The following is a 22,802-nucleotide window of genomic DNA, read 5'->3' as shown; positions in this document are numbered from 1 at the left end:
CCTCTGAGGGGGCCAGGGGATGCAGTTTGGACTGGGAATGATCCCGGTCTGTCCTGGGAGGGGGCCAGGAGATCCACTTTGGACTGGGAATGATCCCAGTCAGTCCTGGGAGGGGGCCAGGGGCTCCAGTTTGGACTGGGAATGATTCCAATCTGTCATGGGAGGGGGCCAGGGGATCCAGTTTGGACTGGGAATGATCTCACTCTGTCCTGGGAGGAGGCCAGGGGATCCAGTTTGGACTGGGACAGGGCCCACTCTGTACTGGGAGGGGGCCAGGGAATCCAGTTTTGACTGGGAATGATCCCAGTCTGTCCTGGGAGGGGGCCAGGGGATCCAGTTTGGACTGGGAATGATCCCAGTCTGTCCTGGGAGGGGGCCAGGGTACACCGTTTGTACTGGGAATGATCCCAGTCTGTCCTGGGAGAGGGCCAGGGGATCCAGTTTTGACTGGGACAGAGCCCACTCTGTACTGGGAGGGGCCAGTAGATCCAGTTTGGACTGGGAATGATTCCAGTCTGTCCTGGGAGGGGGCCAGCGGATCCAGTTTGTACTGGGACAGGGCCCAGTCTGTCTTGGGAGGGGGCCAGGGGCTCCAGCTGGAACTGGGGATGACTGCAGTCTGTACTGGGAGGGGACCAGCGGCTCCAGTTTGGACTGGGACAGGGCCCAGTCTCTCCTGGGAGGGGCTCAGGGGATCCAGTTTGGACTGGGAGAGGGCCCAGTCTGTCCTGGGAGCGGGCCAGTGGATCCAGTTTGGACTGGGAATGATCCCAGACTGTCCTGGGAGGGGGCCGTGGGATCCTGTTCGGAGTGGGACAGGTCGCATTGTGTCCTAGGAGGGTGCTAGGGGATCCATTTTGGACTGGGAATTATTCTAGTCCATACTGGGAGGAAGCCAGGGTATGCGCTTTGGACTGGGAATGATCCCGCTCTGGACTGGGAGGGGGCCAGGGGATCCATTTTGGACTGGGAATGATCCCAGTCTGTCCTGGGAGGGGGCCAGGGGATCCAGTTTGGACTGGGAATGATCCCAGTCTGTCCTGGGAGGGGGCCAGGGGACCCAGTTTGGACTGGGAATGATCCCAGTCTGTCCTGGAAGGGGGCCAGGGGATCCAGTTTGGACTGGGAATGATCCCAGTCTGTCCTGGGAGCGGGCCAGGGGATCCAATTTGGACTGGGACAGGGCCCATTCTGTACTGGGAGCGGCCAGGGGCTCCAGTTGGAACTGGGAATGATCACAGTCTGTCCTGGGAGGGGGGCAGGGGCTCTAGTTTGGACTGGGAATGATTCCAGTCGATAATGGGAGGAGGACACCGGATCCAGTTTGGTCTGGGAATGATCCCAAAATGGACTGGGAGGGGGCCACTGGATCCAGTTTGGACTGGGAATGATCCCAGTCAGGACTGGGAGGAGGACATTGGATCCAGTTTGGACTGGGAATGATCCCACTCTGTTGTGGGAAGTGGCCAGCAGATCCAGTTTGACTGGGAATGATCCCAGTCTGTCCTGGGAGGGGGCCAGGGGCTCCAATTTGGACTGGGACAGTTCCCAGTCTGTGCTGGGAAGCGGCCAGGGCATCCAGTTTGGACTGGGAATGATCCGAGTCTGTACTGAGAGGGGGCCAGGGAATGCAGTTTGGACTGGGACAGGGCACAGTCTGTACTCGGAGGGGGTCATGGGATACAGTTTGGAGTGGGACAGGTCCCAGCCTGTCCTGGGAGGGGGCCAGGGGATCCAGTTTGGACTGGGAATGATCCCAGTCTGTCCTGGGAGGGGGCCAGTGGATCCAGGTTGGACTGGGAATGATCCCAGTCTGTACTGGGAGGGTGCCAGGGGATCCTGTTTGGACTGGGAATGACCCCAGTCTGTCCTGGGAGGGGGCCAGGGGATCCTGTTTGGACTGGGAATGACCCCAGTCTGTCCTGAGAGGGGGCCAGGGGCTCCAGTTTGGACTGGGAATGATCCCACTCTGTCCTGGGAGGGGGCCAGGGGATCCAGTTTGGACTGGGACAGGGCCCAGTCTGTCCTGGGAGGGTGCCAGGGGATCCAGTTTGGACAGGGACAGGGCGCAGTCTGCCCTGGGAGGGGGCAATGGGATCCAGTTTGGAGTGGGATAGAGCCCAGTGTGTCCTAGGAGGGGGCCAGGGCATCCAGTTTGTACTGGGACAGGGCCCAGTCTGTACTGGGAGGGGGCCAGGGGCTGCATTTGGAACTGGGGATGATTGCATTCTGTCCTGGGAGGGGACCAGGGGCTCCAGTTTGGACTGGGACAGGTCCCATTCTGTACTGGGACGGGGCCAGGGGATCCAGTTTGGACTGGGACAGGGCCAAGTTTGTACGGGGAGGGGGCCAGGGGATCCAGTTTCGACTGGGAATGATCCCGTTCTGGACTGGGAGGGGGACAGGGGATCCATTTTGGACTGGGAATGATCCCAATCTGGAATGGGAGAGGGGCCAGGGGCTCCAGTTTGGACTGGGAATGATCCCAGTCTGTCCTGGGAGGGGGCGAGGGGATCCAGTTTGGACTGGGAATGATCCCAGTCTGTCCTGGGAGCGGGCCAGGGGATCCAGGTTGGACTGGGAATGATCCCAGTCTGTCCTGGGAGGGGGCCAGGGAATCCAGTTTGGCCTGGGAATGATCCCAGTCTGTCCTGGGAGGGGGCCAGGGGATGCAGTTTGGACTGGGAATGATCCCGGTCTGGACTGGGAGGGGGCCATTGGATCCAGTTTGGACTGGGAATGATCCCACTCTGTACTGGGAGGGTGCCACGGGATCCAGTTTGGACTGGGACAGGGCCCAGTCTGTCCTGGGAGGGGGCAATGGGATTCAGTTTGGAGCGGGAATGGTCCCAATCTGTTCTGGGAGGCAGCCATGGGATCCAGTTTGGACTGGGACAGGGCCCATTGTGTCCTGGGAGGGGGCAGGGGATCCAGTTGGGACTGGGAATGATCCCAGTCTGTCCTGGGAGTGGGCCAGGGGATCCAGATTGGATTGGGACAGGGCCCAGTCTGTCCTGGGAGGTGGCCAGGGGATCCAGTTTGGACTGGGACAGGGCCAATTCTGTACTGGAAGGGGGCCAGGGGCTCCAGTTGGAACTGGGAATGATTGCAGTCTCTACTGGGAGGTTGCCAGGGGCTCCAGTTTGGACTGGGACAGGTTCCAGTCTGTCCTGGGAGGGGGCCAGGCGATCCAGTTTGGTCTGGGACAGGGCCAAGTCTGTACGGGGAGGGGGCCAGGGGATGCAGTTTGGACTGGGAATTATCCTGGTCTGTCCTGGGATGGGGCCAGGGGATCCAGTTTGGACTGGGAATGATCCCAGTCTGTCCTGGGAGGGGGCCAGTGGATCCAGTTTGGACTGGGAATGATCCCAGTCTGTGCTGGGAAGGGGGCCAGTGGATCCAGTTTGGACTGGGAATGATCCCAGTCTGTCCTGGGAGGGGGCCAGGGGATCCAGTTTGGACTGGGAATGATCCCAATCTATCCTGGGAGGGGGCTAGGGGATCCAGTTTGGATTGCGACAGGGCCTATTTGTACTGGGAGCGGCCAGGGGCTCCGTTGGAACTGGGAATGATTGCAGTCTTTACTGGGAGTGGACCAGGGGCTCCAGTTTGGACTGGGACAGGTCCCAGTCTGTCCTTGGAGGGGGCCAGGGGTTCCAGTTTGGACTGGGAATGATCCCACTCTGTCCTGGGAGGGGGCCAGGGGATCCAGTTTGGACTGGGACAGGGCCCAGTCTGTCCTGGGAGGGTGCCAGGGGATCCAGTTTGGACAGGGACAGGGCGCAGTCTGCCCTGGGAGGGGGCAATGGGATCCAGTTTGGAGTGGGATAGAGCCCAGTGTGTCCTAGGAGGGGGCCAGGGCATCCAGTTTGTACTGGGACAGGGCCCAGTCTGTACTGGGAGGGGGCCAGGGGCTGCATTTGGAACTGGGGATGATTGCATTCTGTCCTGGGAGGGGACCAGGGGCTCCAGTTTGGACTGGGACAGGTCCCATTCTGTACTGGGACGGGGCCAGGGGATCCAGTTTGGACTGGGACAGGGCCAAGTTTGTACGGGGAGGGGGCCAGGGGATCCAGTTTCGACTGGGAATGATCCCGTTCTGGACTGGGAGGGGGACAGGGGATCCATTTTGGACTGGGAATGATCCCAATCTGGAATGGGAGAGGGGCCAGGGGCTCCAGTTTGGACTGGGAATGATCCCAGTCTGTCCTGGGAGGGGGCGAGGGGATCCAGTTTGGACTGGGAATGATCCCAGTCTGTCCTGGGAGCGGGCCAGGGGATCCAGGTTGGACTGGGAATGATCCCAGTCTGTCCTGGGAGGGGGCCAGGGAATCCAGTTTGGCCTGGGAATGATCCCAGTCTGTCCTGGGAGGGGGCCAGGGGATGCAGTTTGGACTGGGAATGATCCCGGTCTGGACTGGGAGGGGGCCATTGGATCCAGTTTGGACTGGGAATGATCCCACTCTGTACTGGGAGGGTGCCACGGGATCCAGTTTGGACTGGGACAGGGCCCAGTCTGTCCTGGGAGGGGGCAATGGGATTCAGTTTGGAGCGGGAATGGTCCCAATCTGTTCTGGGAGGCAGCCATGGGATCCAGTTTGGACTGGGACAGGGCCCATTGTGTCCTGGGAGGGGGCAGGGGATCCAGTTGGGACTGGGAATGATCCCAGTCTGTCCTGGGAGTGGGCCAGGGGATCCAGATTGGATTGGGACAGGGCCCAGTCTGTCCTGGGAGGTGGCCAGGGGATCCAGTTTGGACTGGGACAGGGCCAATTCTGTACTGGAAGGGGGCCAGGGGCTCCAGTTGGAACTGGGAATGATTGCAGTCTCTACTGGGAGGTTGCCAGGGGCTCCAGTTTGGACTGGGACAGGTTCCAGTCTGTCCTGGGAGGGGGCCAGGCGATCCAGTTTGGTCTGGGACAGGGCCAAGTCTGTACGGGGAGGGGGCCAGGGGATGCAGTTTGGACTGGGAATTATCCTGGTCTGTCCTGGGATGGGGCCAGGGGATCCAGTTTGGACTGGGAATGATCCCAGTCTGTCCTGGGAGGGGGCCAGTGGATCCAGTTTGGACTGGGAATGATCCCAGTCTGTGCTGGGAGGGGGCCAGTGGATCCAGTTTGGACTGGGAATGATCCCAGTCTGTCCTGGGAGGGGGCCAGGGGATCCAGTTTGGACTGGGAATGATCCCAATCTATCCTGGGAGGGGGCTAGGGGATCCAGTTTGGATTGCGACAGGGCCTATTTGTACTGGGAGCGGCCAGGGGCTCCGTTGGAACTGGGAATGATTGCAGTCTTTACTGGGAGTGGACCAGGGGCTCCAGTTTGGACTGGGACAGGTCCCAGTCTGTCCTTGGAGGGGGCCAGGGGTTCCAGTTTGGACTGGGAATGATCCCACTCTGTCCTGGGAGGGGGCCAGGGGATCCAGTTTGGACTGGGACAGGGCCCAGTCTGTCCTGGGAGGGTGCCAGGGGATCCAGTTTGGACAGGGACAGGGCGCAGTCTGCCCTGGGAGGGGGCAATGGGATCCAGTTTGGAGTGGGATAGAGCCCAGTGTGTCCTAGGAGGGGGCCAGGGCATCCAGTTTGTACTGGGACAGGGCCCAGTCTGTACTGGGAGGGGGCCAGGGGCTGCATTTGGAACTGGGGATGATTGCATTCTGTCCTGGGAGGGGACCAGGGGCTCCAGTTTGGACTGGGACAGGTCCCATTCTGTACTGGGACGGGGCCAGGGGATCCAGTTTGGACTGGGACAGGGCCAAGTTTGTACGGGGAGGGGGCCAGGGGATCCAGTTTCGACTGGGAATGATCCCGTTCTGGACTGGGAGGGGGACAGGGGATCCATTTTGGACTGGGAATGATCCCAATCTGGAATGGGAGAGGGGCCAGGGGCTCCAGTTTGGACTGGGAATGATCCCAGTCTGTCCTGGGAGGGGGCGAGGGGATCCAGTTTGGACTGGGAATGATCCCAGTCTGTCCTGGGAGCGGGCCAGGGGATCCAGGTTGGACTGGGAATGATCCCAGTCTGTCCTGGGAGGGGGCCAGGGAATCCAGTTTGGCCTGGGAATGATCCCAGTCTGTCCTGGGAGGGGGCCAGGGGATGCAGTTTGGACTGGGAATGATCCCGGTCTGGACTGGGAGGGGGCCATTGGATCCAGTTTGGACTGGGAATGATCCCACTCTGTACTGGGAGGGTGCCACGGGATCCAGTTTGGACTGGGACAGGGCCCAGTCTGTCCTGGGAGGGGGCAATGGGATTCAGTTTGGAGCGGGAATGGTCCCAATCTGTTCTGGGAGGCAGCCATGGGATCCAGTTTGGACTGGGACAGGGCCCATTGTGTCCTGGGAGGGGGCAGGGGATCCAGTTGGGACTGGGAATGATCCCAGTCTGTCCTGGGAGTGGGCCAGGGGATCCAGATTGGATTGGGACAGGGCCCAGTCTGTCCTGGGAGGTGGCCAGGGGATCCAGTTTGGACTGGGACAGGGCCAATTCTGTACTGGAAGGGGGCCAGGGGCTCCAGTTGGAACTGGGAATGATTGCAGTCTCTACTGGGAGGTTGCCAGGGGCTGCAGTTTGGACTGGGACAGGTTCCAGTCTGTCCTGGGAGGGGGCCAGGCGATCCAGTTTGGTCTGGGACAGGGCCAAGTCTGTACGGGGAGGGGGCCAGGGGATGCAGTTTGGACTGGGAATTATCCTGGTCTGTCCTGGGATGGGGCCAGGGGATCCAGTTTGGACTGGGAATGATCCCAGTCTGTCCTGGGAGGGGGCCAGTGGATCCAGTTTGGACTGGGAATGATCCCAGTCTGTGCTGGGAGGGGGCCAGTGGATCCAGTTTGGACTGGGAATGATCCCAGTCTGTCCTGGGAGGGGGCCAGGGGATCCAGTTTGGACTGGGAATGATCCCAATCTATCCTGGGAGGGGGCTAGGGGATCCAGTTTGGATTGCGACAGGGCCTATTTGTACTGGGAGCGGCCAGGGGCTCCGTTGGAACTGGGAATGATTGCAGTCTTTACTGGGAGTGGACCAGGGGCTCCAGTTTGGACTGGGACAGGTCCCAGTCTGTCCTTGGAGGGGGCCAGGGGTTCCAGTTTGGACTGGGAATGATCCCACTCTGTCCTGGGAGGGGGCCAGGGGATCCAGTTTGGACTGGGACAGGGCCCAGTCTGTCCTGGGAGGGTGCCAGGGGATCCAGTTTGGACAGGGACAGGGCGCAGTCTGCCCTGGGAGGGGGCAATGGGATCCAGTTTGGAGTGGGATAGAGCCCAGTGTGTCCTAGGAGGGGGCCAGGGCATCCAGTTTGTACTGGGACAGGGCCCAGTCTGTACTGGGAGGGGGCCAGGGGCTGCATTTGGAACTGGGGATGATTGCATTCTGTCCTGGGAGGGGACCAGGGGCTCCAGTTTGGACTGGGACAGGTCCCATTCTGTACTGGGACGGGGCCAGGGGATCCAGTTTGGACTGGGACAGGGCCAAGTTTGTACGGGGAGGGGGCCAGGGGATCCAGTTTCGACTGGGAATGATCCCGTTCTGGACTGGGAGGGGGACAGGGGATCCATTTTGGACTGGGAATGATCCCAATCTGGAATGGGAGAGGGGCCAGGGGCTCCAGTTTGGACTGGGAATGATCCCAGTCTGTCCTGGGAGGGGGCGAGGGGATCCAGTTTGGACTGGGAATGATCCCAGTCTGTCCTGGGAGCGGGCCAGGGGATCCAGGTTGGACTGGGAATGATCCCAGTCTGTCCTGGGAGGGGGCCAGGGAATCCAGTTTGGCCTGGGAATGATCCCAGTCTGTCCTGGGAGGGGGCTAGGGGGTCCAGTTTGGACTGGGAATGATTCCAGTCCATACTGAGAGGAGGACACTGGATCCAGTTTTGTCTGGGAATGATCCCAATCTGGACTGGGAGGGGGCCAGGGGATCCAGTTTGGAGTGGGAATGATCCCAATCTGTCCTGGGAGGGGGCTAGGGTATCCAGTTTGGACTGGGACAGGGCCCAGTCTGTGTTGGGAGGGGGCCAGGGGACTAAGTTTGGACTGGGAATTATTCTAGTCCATACTGGGAGGAAGCCAGGGTATGCACTTTGGACTGGGAATGATCCCGGTCTGGACTGGGAGGGGGCCATTGGATCCAGTTTGGACTGGGAATGATCCCACTCTGTACTGGGAGGGTGCCACGGGATCCAGTTTGGACTGGGACAGGGCCCAGTCTGTCCTGGGAGGGGGCAATGGGATTCAGTTTGGAGCGGGAATGGTCCCAATCTGTTCTGGGAGGCAGCCATGGGATCCAGTTTGGACTGGGACAGGGCCCATTGTGTCCTGGGAGGGGGCAGGGGATCCAGTTGGGACTGGGAATGATCCCAGTCTGTCCTGGGAGTGGGCCAGGGGATCCAGATTGGATTGGGACAGGGCCCAGTCTGTCCTGGGAGGTGGCCAGGGGATCCAGTTTGGACTGGGACAGGGCCAATTCTGTACTGGAAGGGGGCCAGGGGCTCCAGTTGGAACTGGGAATGATTGCAGTCTCTACTGGGAGGTTGCCAGGGGCTCCAGTTTGGACTGGGACAGGTTCCAGTCTGTCCTGGGAGGGGGCCAGGCGATCCAGTTTGGTCTGGGACAGGGCCAAGTCTGTACGTGGAGGGGGCCAGGGGATGCAGTTTGGACTGGGAATTATCCTGGTCTGTCCTGGGATGGGGCCAGGGGATCCAGTTTGGACTGGGAATGATCCCAGTCTGTCCTGGGAGGGGGCCAGTGGATCCAGTTTGGACTGGGAATGATCCCAGTCTGTGCTGGGAGGGGGCCAGGGGATCCAGTTTGGAGTGGGAATGATCCCAATCTATCCTGGGAGGGGGCTAGGGGATCCAGTTTGGATTGCGACAGGGCCTATTTGTACTGGGAGCGGCCAGGGGCTCCGTTGGAACTGGGAATGATTGCAGTCTTTACTGGGAGTGGACCAGGGGCTCCAGTTTGGACTGGGACAGGGCTAAGCCTGTATGGGGAGGGGGCCCTGGGCTCGAGTTTGGACTGGAAATGATCCCACTCTGTCCTGGGAGGTGGCCAGGGGATCCAGTTTGGACAGGGACAGGGCCCATTCTGTCCTGGGATGGGGCCAGGGGCTCCAGTTGGAACTGGGAATGATTGCAGTCTGTACTGGGAGGTACAGGCCAGGGTATCCAGTTTGGACTGGGAAAGGGCCAAGTCTGTACGGGGAGGGGGCCAGGGGATCCAGTTTGGACTGGGAATTATCCCAGTCTGTCCTCGGTGGGGGCCAGGGGATTCAGTTTGGACTGGGACAGGGCCCACTCTGTACTGGAGGAGCCAGTGGATGGAGTTTGGACTGGGACAGGGCCCAGTCTTTCCGGGGAGGTGGCCAGGGGAAACAGTTTGGTGTGGGAATTATCCCAATCTGTCCTGGGAGGGGGCCTGGGGCTCCCGTTGGAACTGGGAATAATTGCAGTCTGTACTGGGAGGGGACCAGAGTCTCCAGTTTGGACTGGGACTGGTCCCAGTCTGTCTTGGGAGGGGGCCAGGGGATCCAGTTTGGACTGGGAAAGATCCCGGTCTGGACTGGGATGTGGCCAGGGGATCCAGTTTTGAATGGGAATGATCCCAGTCTGTCCTGGGAGGGGGCCTGGGGATCCAGTTTGGACTGGGACAGGGCCCAGTCTGTCCTGGGAGTGGGCCAGGGGATCCAGTTTGGACTGGGAATGATCACAGTCTGTCTTGGGAAGGGGCCAGGGGATCCAATTTGGACTGGGACAGGGCCCATTCTGTAATGGGAGCGGCCAGGGGCTCCAGTTGGAACTGGGAATGATTGCAGTCTCTACTGGGAGGTTGCCAGGGGCTCCAGTTTGGACTGGGACAGGTTCCAGTCTGTCCTGGGAGGGGGCCAGGCGATCCATTTTGGACTGGGATTGATCCGTGTCTGTCCTCGGTGGGGGCCAGGGGATTCAGTTTGGACTGGGACAGGGCCCAGTCTGTCCTGGGAGGGGGCCACGTGATCCAGTACGGACTGGGAATGATCCCAGTCTGTCCTGGGAGAGGGACAGGGCATCCAGTTTGGACTGGGAATGATCCCAGTGTGTCCTGGGAGGGGGCCAGGGGTTCCGATCTGTACTGCGGCAGGGCCCAGTCTGTACTGGGAGGGGGCCAGGGGATTAAGTTTGGTCTGGGACAGGGCCTAGTCTGTCCTGGTAGGGGACCAAGGGATCCATTTTGGACTGGGAATGATTCTAGTCCATACTGGGAGGAACCCAGTGTATGCACTTTGGACTGGGAATGATCCCGGTCTGGACTGGGAGGGGGCCATTGTATCCAGTTTGGACTGGGAATGATCCCACTTTGTACTGGGAGGGTGCCAGGGCATCCAGTTTGGACTGGGACAGGACCCAGTCTGTCCTGGGAGGGGGCCAGGAGATCCAGTTTGGACTGGGAATGATCCCAGTCTGTCCTGGGAGGGGGCCATGGGATCCTTTTGGACTGGGACAGGGCCCACTCTCTACTGGGAGGGGGCCAGGGGTTAAGTTTGGACTGGGACAGGGCCCAGTCTGTCCTGTGAGGGAGCCAGGGGATCCAGTTTGGAGTAGGAATGATCCCAATCTGTCCTGGGAGGTGGCCAGGGGATCCAGTTTGGACTGGGACAGGGCCAATTCTGTACTGGGAGGGGGCCAGGGGCTCCAGTTGGAACTGGGAATGATTGCAGTCTCTACTGGGAGGTTGCCAGGGGCTCCAGTTTGGACTGGGACAGGTTCCAGTCTGTCCTGGGATGGGGCCAGGCGATCCAGTTTGGTCTGGGACAGGGCCAAGTCTGTACGGGGAGGGGGCCAGGGGATGCAGTTTGGACTGGGAATGATCCCGGTCTGGACTGGGACGGGGCCAGGGGATCCAATTGGGACTGGGACAAGGCCCACTCTGTACTGGGAGGGGGCCAGGGGATCCAGTTTGGACTGGGAATTATCGCAGTCTGTGCTGGGAGGGGGCCAGGAGATCCATTTTGGACTGGGAATGATTCTAGTCCATACTGGGAGGAAGCCAGTGTATGCACTTTGGACTGGGAATGATCCCGGTATGGACAGGGAGGGGGCCAGGGGATCCAGTTTGGACTGGGAATGTTCCCACTCGGTACTGGGAGGGTGCCAGGGGATCCTGTTTGGACTGGGAGAGGGCCCAGTCTGTCCTTGGAGCGGGTTAGGGGATCCAATTTGGACTGGGAATGATCCCAGTCTGTCCTGGGAGGGGGCCAGAGGATCCAGTTTGGACTGGGAACGATCACAATGTGTACTGGGACGGGGCCAGGGCATCCAGTTTGGACTGGGAATGATCCCAGTCTGTCCTGGGAGTGGGCAGGGGATCCAGTTCAGAGTGGGAATGATCCCAGTCTGTCCTGGGAGGGGGCCAGGAGATCCAGTTTCGACTGGGAATGATCCCATTCTGTCCCGGGGTGGGGTGGGGCAGGGCATCCAGTTCGGACTGGGAATGATCCCAGTCTGTCCTGGGAGGGGGCCAGGGAATCCAGTTCGGACTGGGACAGGGCCCAGTCTGTCCTGGCAGGTGACACGCGGAAACAAACTTCACAACTCACACAGAGTTATAAAGCTGACATTGGTTTATTGCGGCGCCGGGTGCAAGGGGATTTCTCCTCCTAACATGCACACCGGGTTAAAATCATGACAGGTATTTAAAACAGTTAACAAAGTTAGTTACGCCTCCTGGTTCTACCCCTTAATTAACTCTTGGTTAATACTTTTCTTACTTCATCTTAAAGTTACAGTTCTCTTTTAATTCACCACGCATGCTCAGAGAGTAGGGGGCTAAATTGGGTTGGGGCTTTTCTATCTGGGAGGTGTGTTCTTTAGCATTAGAATGAGATTATAATGAGACGAGTTAACTCTAGGGCACTATTTTGGCAGTCTTTTCTATATTTCTACGATTCGTCCTTGTGCTAATCATTATTGCTAGTTAGCAGAGAGTCAGTGCGGACAGTCTTTATCAGCAGAGAGTCAGTGAAGACAGTCTTTATCTCTAATATGTCTAAGTACCGGGTGCAGTTGTTACAAAGTATTTTCTCTACATTTTTCTTTCTTACTTTTAACCCTTGTTTCTCACGGTGCCCTGTAACGTTGTAAAGTTCCCCCAGGATCTAGTAAAAATCCTCCAGGATACTCTCTTTTTGAATGTGAGGTGTTGTGGTTGAAGTTCTTATTTTTAATTAGCTTAAGCAGGAATGTGTTCATTACTTGTAAAACATGCTCTGGAAGCTAGGCAGTATGCAGAGCTGAAAAGTAAACCCTCATCAGAGAATGTTCTGAGGGCCCCACAAGCTGTACCACGCACTTTTCAGAGTACTAGAAGTTGGGAAACTATTTGTCAAAATCGATGAAATACTGCCCTCTTCGGATTAAATTTGGTCTAGGGGTAGCTGCACTTGCAAGGAAAGAAAAGAGATCTGAAGAAAGAATAAAGGGACAAAAGATGCGGCTTGGCAACTGGGTGAACCTTCTACAGCGGTTGTTCATTGGGGAACCTTCATAATTTCTGAGTGGCAAATACAGTGACCCCCATCAAAGCGAGAGATATGGGTAGCCTGAATAAGAGCAACACGCAATGTACCGGTGTATTTTAGGATAATAGCGTAATGAAAAGAAAGGTGCCATGAAATGCAAGCAGCAGATGGATGCCTGAAAGTAAGCAGGCGGTGGTTCTTGGTGTAATTAAGCAATGGAACTTCTTGCTGCTCAGTTTTGTGCATACTAACCTTTTGAAACGTTCAAAACCAAGGAATCCAAGCCCCCAAAAGAAAAGCCCATTGGAGAGCTTTCACACACAAAGACACATTCAGGAAGTCTCTGAGCTGCAAACTGCTGGGTGAGCGTGCTGCAAAAGTACCACCATTTGCTTGCCTCTGTCTTATGCCCTTTCCTAGGTATTCTCCCCTGGCAGCTCTCACTGACTCACTTCTAGTACCTTCAGTGCTCACCTTAGTGAAGTATTCCTCCCTTAATGGCAAAACTGACTTGCACACTCGCCACTAGGTAAGGCATTTTGCAGACCTACAAGCAGAAAAGGGTTCAAAAATAAGATGAGTAAGATGCGCTCATACAGAAATTTGTACACGCTGAACCATTTGTCTGATTAGTTTGACTGTTTTTATGATAACTTCCTCACACAGAGTTGCACACAACATTGTTCCAGCTGTAAGTCACCACACACTCTGAAAATCTGATTGCTTTTCAGACCTTTTACGAGAAAGATGGGCACAGCAGGATCTGAACCTTCACTGAGCATCTGCACAGCTGAGGGTCCAGGACATCGCTTTACCCTTTCACAGGATGAGGCCTAATCCTTCTCGCACGTCCTGCAACTTCTGCTGCAGAGATGAAAAGTGCTCTTGTTCATCCCTTCCTTTTTTTGACCCTTTGAGACTCCCGTGGAGAGAACTGAGGAAGTAATCCTTATGCTCCCATCCTGGTAAAACCCACAACTCCATTCAGCTTTCACACGTCTCAAAATGGAAATCACCATCTAAGGAAACTGCTGCTTTCTCTCCACCATGGTGGACTGACGTGAATGCCACTTCCATTTTGACACAGTTTTACAAGTGAAAGAGTTCTTTAAAACGCTGTAATTCCTTCAAATGCATTGTAAAATACTTCTGGTATAGAACATCTTTAAATACGTTCAGTGTATGAACAACACAAATCTTTTTGTACTGAAATATTTTATTTGTATTTCTTTAATTAATGTCCCTTCCAGCTGGAGCTATTCTGTTCTGTTCTGTTCTGTTCTATTCTATTCTATTTTTAACCAATGTTTGTGAAAGCTGCTGAATCGAAGGAAACCAGAAAGTGGCTTCTGACACTGCAGCTTCTGGAAGCTGTTGCACCTTTGGAAACCTTTGCTGTATTTCCTACAGGCAGTGCTTTCTCTTCTGGGACTTTGGCGAGCCCCCCTTCACGGGCTTGTGACCGCCGTGCTCTGGGTTGTGGCCACTCAGGTCTTGAAGACCTCCAGGCTCAGGGATCCTACCTCATCTCTGGGCATCCCACTCCAGTGCTTCATGATCCTCACAGGGATTTTGGTTTTGATCCCTTACCTCCAGCCTGAACCTCTCTAGTTTCAGGCAATGCCACCGTCCCTCACCCTCCCAGCAGGCAGTGCTGGGAAGAGCCTGTCCCCATCCCCTTGATACCTTCCCCATAGGCACCAGCGTGCGCTGTGAGGTGCCCCAACACCTTCTCTGGTCCATGCTGAACCAGCCCCAGCCCCACAGACCCTCCTTGCCTCCCCTGAGCCCCTCTGCTATGTCGGCCTCCCTCCTGTCCAGGATCCCACATGGGACATAGCACCGGCATGAGGCCTGATGGGTGCTGAGCAGAGGGCATCACCCTTGTGCCTTCTGGCTAGGGGAGAAAGACAGGAGAAAAACTGTGAGAGCGAGCCAAGTGCTGCCCTTGATCCCTGTGGGAGGAAGCAGGGGAGCCCCGAGGGCTGGCCAGCATGCTGGGGTGTGGGAAGAGCCTGTGGGACTTTGTCCCGCAGCCTCCCAGGGAGGCACGGGGTGTTACCCAATGAACCCTCTTGTCGTATGTGCCTGGAGACATCTGCCATGGCCAGAGCGACCTGACAGGGCTCTGGGAAGACATGGCTGAGACCTTGGTAACTGGCGTGAAACACCGATGCCGAGCACAAGACAAGAGGTGGGGGGACGGAGTGGGCACTGGTGTTGCGGTAACCCCAGATGTGTGTACTGGGGCTGCAGCGCTGCCAGGGTGAGCGCCTTGGGCGAGGATGGCCCGTTGGGACAGTGTCATCAACAAGATATGGGTTCTGATGTCACTGAATCCCCGATTCAACCGATGGGTTCTGTTGTCACCAAGGGATGGACTGAGACGTCCCCGAGAGACAGACTGTGATGTCACCTAGTGACGGACTGTGATATTCCCAAGCGATGGATTGTGACCAGGCATCCCCCACTGCTTATATCTGGGCGCCGAGTCGCACCCAGCCAGCTCGTGCCAGCACTCCAGCTGAGCGAGTTCGCGAGGTTTGGAGTGTTAAGCGAGGCCTGTGGTGCTGGTGTCGTGCTCAGGGAGTTGTTTGTTGCAGCTCTCCGTGTCCAACCCCAGAGCCGTCAAAGGATTTTCCCGGCCCTGCCAGCTTCAGGCAGCCGGGGCACCTAGGAGGCACCCTCACAGCAGCAGAGGTGAGCTGTGCGGGGACACCTCACCCTGGGGAGCTGGGAGGGTTTCCTTCTTGAGGGACCTGGGCATTTCTTCCACCCCTCGCCAGGCCACCCAATGACCGTGGCCTCTCTTCCTTTTCTAGTGTGACACCCGCTGCTGCAGCACCGGTGCGAGGGAGCCTCTTGACATCGCCAGCTCCCCCCAGCCCACCGCAGCACGTGGAGAGCATGGCCACGGAGCTGGAGAACTGCTGTCCAATATGCCTGGACAGCTGGGACAATGCCGCTTACGTGATGCCATGCCTCCACCAATTCTGTTACGGGTGCATCCTGCGGTGGGCTGAGAGCAAGCCCGAGTGCCCCCTCTGCAAGAGGAGGATCCTCTCCATCGTGCACTCGGTGCGGGCAGACGACAACTTTGAGGAGCATGTTGTCCCACCTGTGGCTTCATCCGTCGTCAGCCACCAGGCAGGAGGAGTTCCTGGCCATCCAGCTGCCCACAGCCCTGCAGCGACACAACCACAGCCTGTGGGGATGGTGTCCAGGGCTTCTCTGGGTGGCCTCCAGCCCAACACCTGGGCATCCCTTTTCCGGGTCCACCCAGCTCTCCTCCAGCCCCTTCTGACCTGGGTGCGTCAGGAGCTGGGACGGATCTTTGGGAACCGGCGTTCGCTGGCGGCCATCGTGGAGGACCTCGTCATGCCCCTCCTGGTCCTCTTTGGGCTGGATGAAGACCTACTGGTCCAGCTGCTGGGGGCCTCCCTCCAAAGCCGTGCGGCAACATTTGTGCACCAACTTATTAATGTTGCTGTGCGATGGTGCAGTGGGGAAGCCCACCGTCTGCTGGGTCTGGAGGATGGCCATGCTGCCGGGGAGCGGGAGGGCAGCCCCGTGGCTGCCCCCAGCCCCGCTGCCTCCCGAGGAGGGTCTCCCACACCTGTCCCGGCCCCCTCCAGCAGCTCCGAGGGAACCAACGTGGACGACCTCCCCAGCACCTCAGCAGCTGCCCTTTGTGGGGGTCCTGGCAGCCCTCCCTCTGCCCCCGTTCCTATTCCTGGGGAGCAAGAAGAGCCCCCGGAGGATCCCGAGGAGGCCATGGCACATCCATCTACTCCCAGCCGGGGCAGGGACCACTCCCCTGGGGGGCCACGGCGACCCCCGAAGAGGAGGGCCGGCAGCCCCGAGGCTTCCTCTCCAGCCAAGAAGAGGCCACCCCGCCGGCAGCACTAGAAGAACGCCCCAGGCACTGCCGAAACCGGGGTGGGCCAGCAGCTGGGGCATGTGCCGGCCCTCAAGGGCTGCCAGCCCTCTAAGTCTAATTATCAGGCAGTAAAAGAAAATAAAGGCTTGAAAACTGCCAAAAAAGTCTTGGTGTTTCTCACAGTGCAGGTGGCGTTGCTATCCCCACCCGGGCTGCTTTCTCTGCCTTTTCCTGGGGCTATGCCCACCATTTCCTGGGTGGTCAAACACTGGAACCGTCCTTCTTAGAGCAGTAGTCGATGCCCCCTGCCTGTCAGTGCCCCAAAAAAAGGCATTTGGACAGTGCCCTCCACATGCTTTAACTTTGGGTCAGCCCTCGACTGGTTGGGCAGTTGGACTAGATGATCATTGTAGGTTCCCTTCCGACTGGAAATATTTCCTCTCCCCTCCCCTCCCCTCCTCCCCCCCCCGCCCCTCCTCCCCTCCCTCCCCCCTCCTAATAAATAGTGTAATCCTCTTCAGGAAGAAAAAGGAGCTAAAGGACCTGTTTGACCTTTCACTTACCATTTGAATCTCCGTCTTCAGAACTTTCTGCTGTTTGGCAATCTGGCATTTCACTGTCCTCTCTTAGGTCTGAATGTTCAGAAAGCATGACACTCTTCTTTTCAGAAGCAGATTTAGCCACAAGGAGAACCCTCTCTCTTTCATTTTCTGACCCAGATTTATTTTCATGCCCATTTTTCTGTCGTTCTTGAAGTATGCTTCCATTTTCTTCCATAGAAGAATCCTGTGTGGACTCAACTTCCGTGCAATCCATGTTAGAAACATGTTCTTCTGGAGACTCTTCCGCACTCTCTACTTCATTTTGGTCTTCTGGAACTTTATTCTCTTTATTGAACTAAAATTTCCTCCTCTTTGCTGCGATACTTGAAGACGCTTTGTTCTTTCTGCGTTTCCTTTTTGACATCTCTACAAAGAGATATCAGAAAAAGTAAGCCAAAACATTACCAGAACAGTTCTTCCTTCAAAATCCAGCATCCTCATCTTACTTGACTTACAAGGAAAATTATCAAAGGAGCTCAGGTAACATCGTCTGTCTCCCTACATATGTCTAGAGAAAGAGTTGCAAGTTAATGAGGTCAATTTGCTATTAGAGTTTAAAAAGCCAGCTACAGAATTTCACTCACAAAACCATCAGCTTCAAGATTTTATGAGCAGAAAATTCTTACTTTAGATAGGAAGTATTACCAGAAAGCAAAGTTATTAGGTGAAGTTGCTTACTGTCTTACTACGTGAACTAATATAGATGAACAGAAAAGCATTTGGAGACGAGCCCTTCTTCAAATCGGTTATAAAGCTGTAAACTTCAGAAGCTAAACACATGTTGGGCAGAGTTAAAGAGACAATTTTAAGGGAATATTTGCTGGAGAAAAATTTGCCTGTGAAGACTTACACCTCACACGCTTTCTGTTAATCTTGTTTAAAACAAACTTAGCATTTTTGCCTTCCAGAAAAACCCACCGTTCTTTGTATCGACGGAGTACTGCACAAAGCGCATGGGTGAAGTCAATGGCAAAATTCCTAGTCCTGTTATGGAGACCAGGAAAGTTCACCCCATGTCATGCGTTTTAGCCGAAAGAGACCCAAGTCCCTTTGTTCTTTCATGTCCTTTTCACAGGAAAAGTGAGGAAATAATTGTCTTTCCTTTACATATCTATTATTATTGCTCCCCTATTTTTCTGCCCTTTCCCCCTTCAGCTGGAAATCACACTAAGAGGTGGCATAGATTTTAGCATTTGAGGGCAGGGAAGGGAAAAATACTGTTTCTCATAACTAAAAGCTAGTTGAGTATTCAGAAACTGCCATGTACAACATTTTTGACTTCAAGAGAGAGCAATTTAGGAGCCATTAAACATCAGTTGGGTCATCAAGTCCAGTGTCTTACAATGTAAACCATCCACTGTACTTGAACTTCATAACTATATCGAATGAATGACCTCTGGATTTATCTCACGTTTTGAAGCAAATTAAAAACACTGAACGCCTCTGGCACGAAGAACCAGGCATCACAGAAACCTGTTATGTCACAAAACCAGAGAAGGTATCAGTGACTTTAGCACCTTCTCCAAGAAAGTCTGAATAAAATGCAACTTGCCTTCAGAGCACGGTGTACTGGAATCTACAGGCGCTGCTGGCATCTTCATCTTTTCGTTACACTTTGGGTCTGTTTTCTCACAGCCAGGAACATAGTTCTGCTTTGGCATTACATGGTAGTAAGGCGGAGCATACTTTGAAGAGCTACAACCTTGCAATAAAGAACAGATAGCAAAGAATTGTGTCTTGCATTGTTGGTTACAAATACCGAGACAAATCTTAAAATCATTAGCGTCAAAAACCGTACCTCTTTTCTTGCGAGATTCTTGAATTTCTTCACAGCGCTGTTCAAAATCTTCATCCATTTCCTCTCTCACAATGGCATATGCAGTATCTCTCAAAGCACAAGCTCTGTGCCTAATGAGACGATCTGAAATTTTACAGTCAGAACTGAGTCTTTTCTACCAGCCGATGAAATCCTTTATTTTGATTACTTATCGAAAGATTTTGCTCTTTTCATAGATAGGTTCTGAAGGGTTATCTCAGTGAATATTTTCAGCATAACAACATAAAAGTTAATCATTAAAGCAAAAGCACTAGTTACTGATCAACACTTCTATCACAATTTCTTGTCCAAGTAGTTTAATGCTCCAACATTTACAACCTGGCAAGAAATGCTGTCTGTGGATGTTTAAAATGATCTAATCCCAAGTCTACTGTCCACAGATGACGTTTATCAATTTATACATTTTTAATTTTTCCAAATTAGGGATAAAAACACATTCTTACCTCCAGGGTCTTTATCTGGGTTGTACTGTAAAGCATTGCTGCAGATTAGATCGATGTCTTTTAGAAAATCTCCTGCAGTTAGGTACTGGTGCAAGTCAATCTTCGAGAGAACTGCCGAAAGGTCCATGGGCTGTTTAATAACTGCGTCATAATCAGGTACCTACAAATGAAATATGCGTGTTCAGAGATTTAACACAGTATCTACCAACATTAATTATTTTAATAACGTAAAATAAAGGACTTCTTCAAAACCCCAAATATTTATGACACATCCAAAGATATGGAAATTAACCAGTTAGTTGCTTGAAAATAGAAGGGCTATTTCAACTGGCTTTGAAGAGACAGACCAGAAGAGGGAAAAACAAGAAGCAGGGAGGCCAGAAGCACGTGTGGGGCAGAGAAGGGAGCAGACACCCAGAGTGGGATTCATTTCACTTTGCTTCAGAAAATCACAGCAAAGAAAGCTTTCTCAGTAGAGTCACCCGAGATTCTCTTTGTTGTTGGCGGGAAGAAAAAGGTGCAGGAATGCACCTTTGAAGTATCTGTCCTAGGCATCTACTTTTGCATGAGATAACTGGACCGAGAGGTGCCGATTTCTTTACTCAGACCATAAAAGGAGCCTAATGACTAGTAGAGATGAGGACATCTAGGTTTGTTTAGGTTATTTACATCTCAGAAACTAGAAGTAAAGGGAAAGACAAGTCAGTGGATGTTTAGGGGAACAGGACTTTGCTGAAATGCAAAGCTCTATTAAAACGACAGCTGACTTCGAAGTATATGCCCCTGGCTTAGACTTATTCAATACATTACATGAGAAAAAAAAAAGACAGAAGCGTATGGGAGGAAGAAGAAACCACACAGCCCTTATGGTTGATCTTATACGGAGGAGCCCCAGACGAAACAGAGAATAGAACCTTGGAATTTATTTTAAAAACTGCTGTTCTTACTCCTGTTCTCACAGAAACTACTGCGAGTCAATTAAAGAGCTTTAGGCTTTATTAAAACAGTCCTATAGATACTGTTTATAATTATAAAGAAAGAGATCTCTCTGCTTTTCAGTGCTGTAAGATGCCTACATGTCAAAGCCTTTTCATGAGTGAACTGTGTTGGCAGTCGGTCTAACTGGCAGTTGGTCTAACTGGCAGTCGCTCTAGATGATCGTTATAGGTCCCTTCCAACTGAAATATTCTAAAGTTCTGAAGGCATTGCAGAAGGAACCCGGGGCTTTCAGTGAAACTCAAATAACAGACATTTGAGGGCCTCAAGGAGTCAGCAAAAGTAAAAGCAAACTTCCTGCTTCTTGAAAAATCAGAATAGTACGGTCCTAAAAACAAAGACAAACCTTCCTATAAAGAGCACACGAACTCTGAGAAATATAAACATGCAGAAATTATGAATACACGCAGATAAAATGGTATTACAGATCAACACTAATTTACCTCCTCTGGGTCGACAGGCTTTGTAAATGCTCTGAAACGTCTGTCACCGGCAAGTCTACGAGTCACATCCCTTAAGAAAATCCTAAGTTCACGCAATATATCCTCCTCCTGCTCCTCCAGCTGTCTTATTTCTTCCTCTGTCAGCTGTGGAGGCTTAGGCGGTGGTGCTACAGGCAGTACTTCCAATGTCTGCCAAGCTTAAAAGAATCAGAAACTTTTAGTCAATTTACGGTACTCAAATACAAGCCTATGAAAAATTATTGATAGAAAATTACCACCAAAGCAAATGCTGTAGAGCTGTTAACTTACAGTTAGCAAAGTTTTCTATGTAGAATATCCTCACCTGTCTTAGTTTTTGATGCAGGAGGTTTAGCAGTTTGATTTACAATTAAGTCCTCAAAAAATGTCCTTCTTTCTTCCTCATTAGGCAACTGGATTTTGAACACTTCATCATCTTTAATAAACAATTCTTTTATCTAAAGCATGAGGAGAAAAGATATTTCAGATGTAAGGTCACACAAATTCATGTTCTGTTCCAAAAAGATGAGTGCCTTTCCAAATTAAACCGAATAATCACCTTGATAAGACAAACTGTGAAAAGGTATCTTCTTGGCCTTAAAAGGCTGGATTTTCATAGGTTAGCATGGCAAATTAAAGTATCTTCTCTAAGGAACACCTCTAGAGTTAAAGCTCAATGAAGGGACCCTATGATACACTGATAAAGTGCTGACATTCAGCACCTCCTAGACTGCTTATTTTGTATTTACCTGCCTTGCTGTCCTTTAGTTTGAATCTTTATGGCAGCTATAGAAGGAACAGGCAGGATTCAGGAGACAAGTGTGGGCTTTTTTGGTAAGGTGCTGTGGGGTTTTTTTAAATTAATTTAAATGAGGTGTCTAAAGCTGCACACTTCCAAGTTTTACTCCATTTTTCAATCTCTACTACCAGAAAGTATGGAAGGAATTTCAATACTTATTTTAGAAAGAATTTATTAACCGTAGAAGAATTTCTGTAGAAAGTTAAGCCCTTTCAAAGCGTTTGATGATAAACACATCTAGGCAACCCCCTCTCTCCCCCCCAGTAAATGAGACAAAATAATCAGAGCAGCATATTCACATTTTGAACACCTTCCTTTAATGCACACTCTCAGATACCTAGAAAGCTAAGCACATACTCTTACTGAATTTTGTTAAGAAATACAACTAAAAATAGATTTCCAAGTTACTTAAACAGAAGTTGGAACTTAGCTTTCTGATTTGTAAAGCTTTCACCGATATGAAGAAAGAAATTGAAATTTTTAATAAAGAATTTAAATTTGAAATTACATTCCATCATTAAGAGTGTGACCATCGTACTTTCTCTGTAAAATACCTTTCACTTTTCAGTAAAAGTATCTTTTTCCCATGTACATTTCAAGCACCGTATATTCTTGACTAAGTACGTACCTAACAATCTTGAAGTCACTGGAATTATTGTCTGAAGTAAATGTTTATGTCTGTCTAATGAGCATGAGTGTGTGAGAAGCGGGAAAAAGTTGGGTCAAAGTCAATCTCTTTACTCAGAAAACACTTTAGGCAAATGCTTTCAAGCATTGTTTTGTCTAAGCAAATTTTAAGAGACCTGGTTAGGGTGCCTGAGTAATAACAGTATGAATTTGCTTAAGAGTGCACAGTACTCCAACGTTTAAAGGATTTATAAATTAACAAAAAACTGACTAAAAAAAGTAAGAAGAGTATCAACAGAAATACCTCTTCTGGGAGATCTGCATGACACACATCAGATGTTGCAAGCAGCAAAACTGGAGCAAATGCTGGAATGTTCTGCAGTAGTGTTGTAAAAGTAGCTCTCAATGTAGCTCCAGCAGCCTCCCACCACAAATGGATATGTGGAATATAAATGATACTTGGTGCTGTTCTTTGTGCTTCTCGCATCAACTGGTAAAATGAAAGCTTGGATAAGAAAACGAAACCATGTAGAACAGGCTAATAAGTAACTACGTGTCAGTCAAACTATCTTATGAAATAGGAGCACATGCAGCCAAAACATCAAAACAATCCAACAAAAAACAACTCCTTAACAATAAGGTAAAATTTTCACTTTACTCAAATAT

General features: G+C 52.8%; 1 protein-coding gene across 1 annotated transcript in view; it reads right to left on the bottom strand.

The window, feature by feature from the left end:
* Positions 1-22,802, bottom strand: part of LOC132320849 (ATPase family AAA domain-containing protein 2-like) — a 102,056-nt gene that overhangs the window by 47,518 nt on the left and 31,736 nt on the right. The window contains exons 11-18 of the mRNA XM_059834473.1: positions 22,441-22,626; positions 21,036-21,168; positions 20,693-20,889; positions 19,254-19,413; positions 18,772-18,894; positions 18,526-18,675; positions 17,892-17,957; positions 17,652-17,743 (exon numbers count right to left, since the gene is read on the bottom strand). Of these exons, the coding sequence (XP_059690456.1) occupies positions 17,652-17,743; positions 17,892-17,957; positions 18,526-18,675; positions 18,772-18,894; positions 19,254-19,413; positions 20,693-20,889; positions 21,036-21,168; positions 22,441-22,626 (1,107 nt within the window). The remainder of the gene's footprint in view (positions 1-17,651; positions 17,744-17,891; positions 17,958-18,525; positions 18,676-18,771; positions 18,895-19,253; positions 19,414-20,692; positions 20,890-21,035; positions 21,169-22,440; positions 22,627-22,802) is intronic.

This window comes from Gavia stellata, unplaced genomic scaffold (assembly GCF_030936135.1).
Source record: "Gavia stellata isolate bGavSte3 unplaced genomic scaffold, bGavSte3.hap2 HAP2_SCAFFOLD_34, whole genome shotgun sequence".
NCBI classification, from domain to species: Eukaryota; Metazoa; Chordata; class Aves; order Gaviiformes; family Gaviidae; genus Gavia; species Gavia stellata.
Note: the sequence above shows the minus strand (reverse complement) of the source record. Positions and strands in the feature narration are given on the sequence as shown.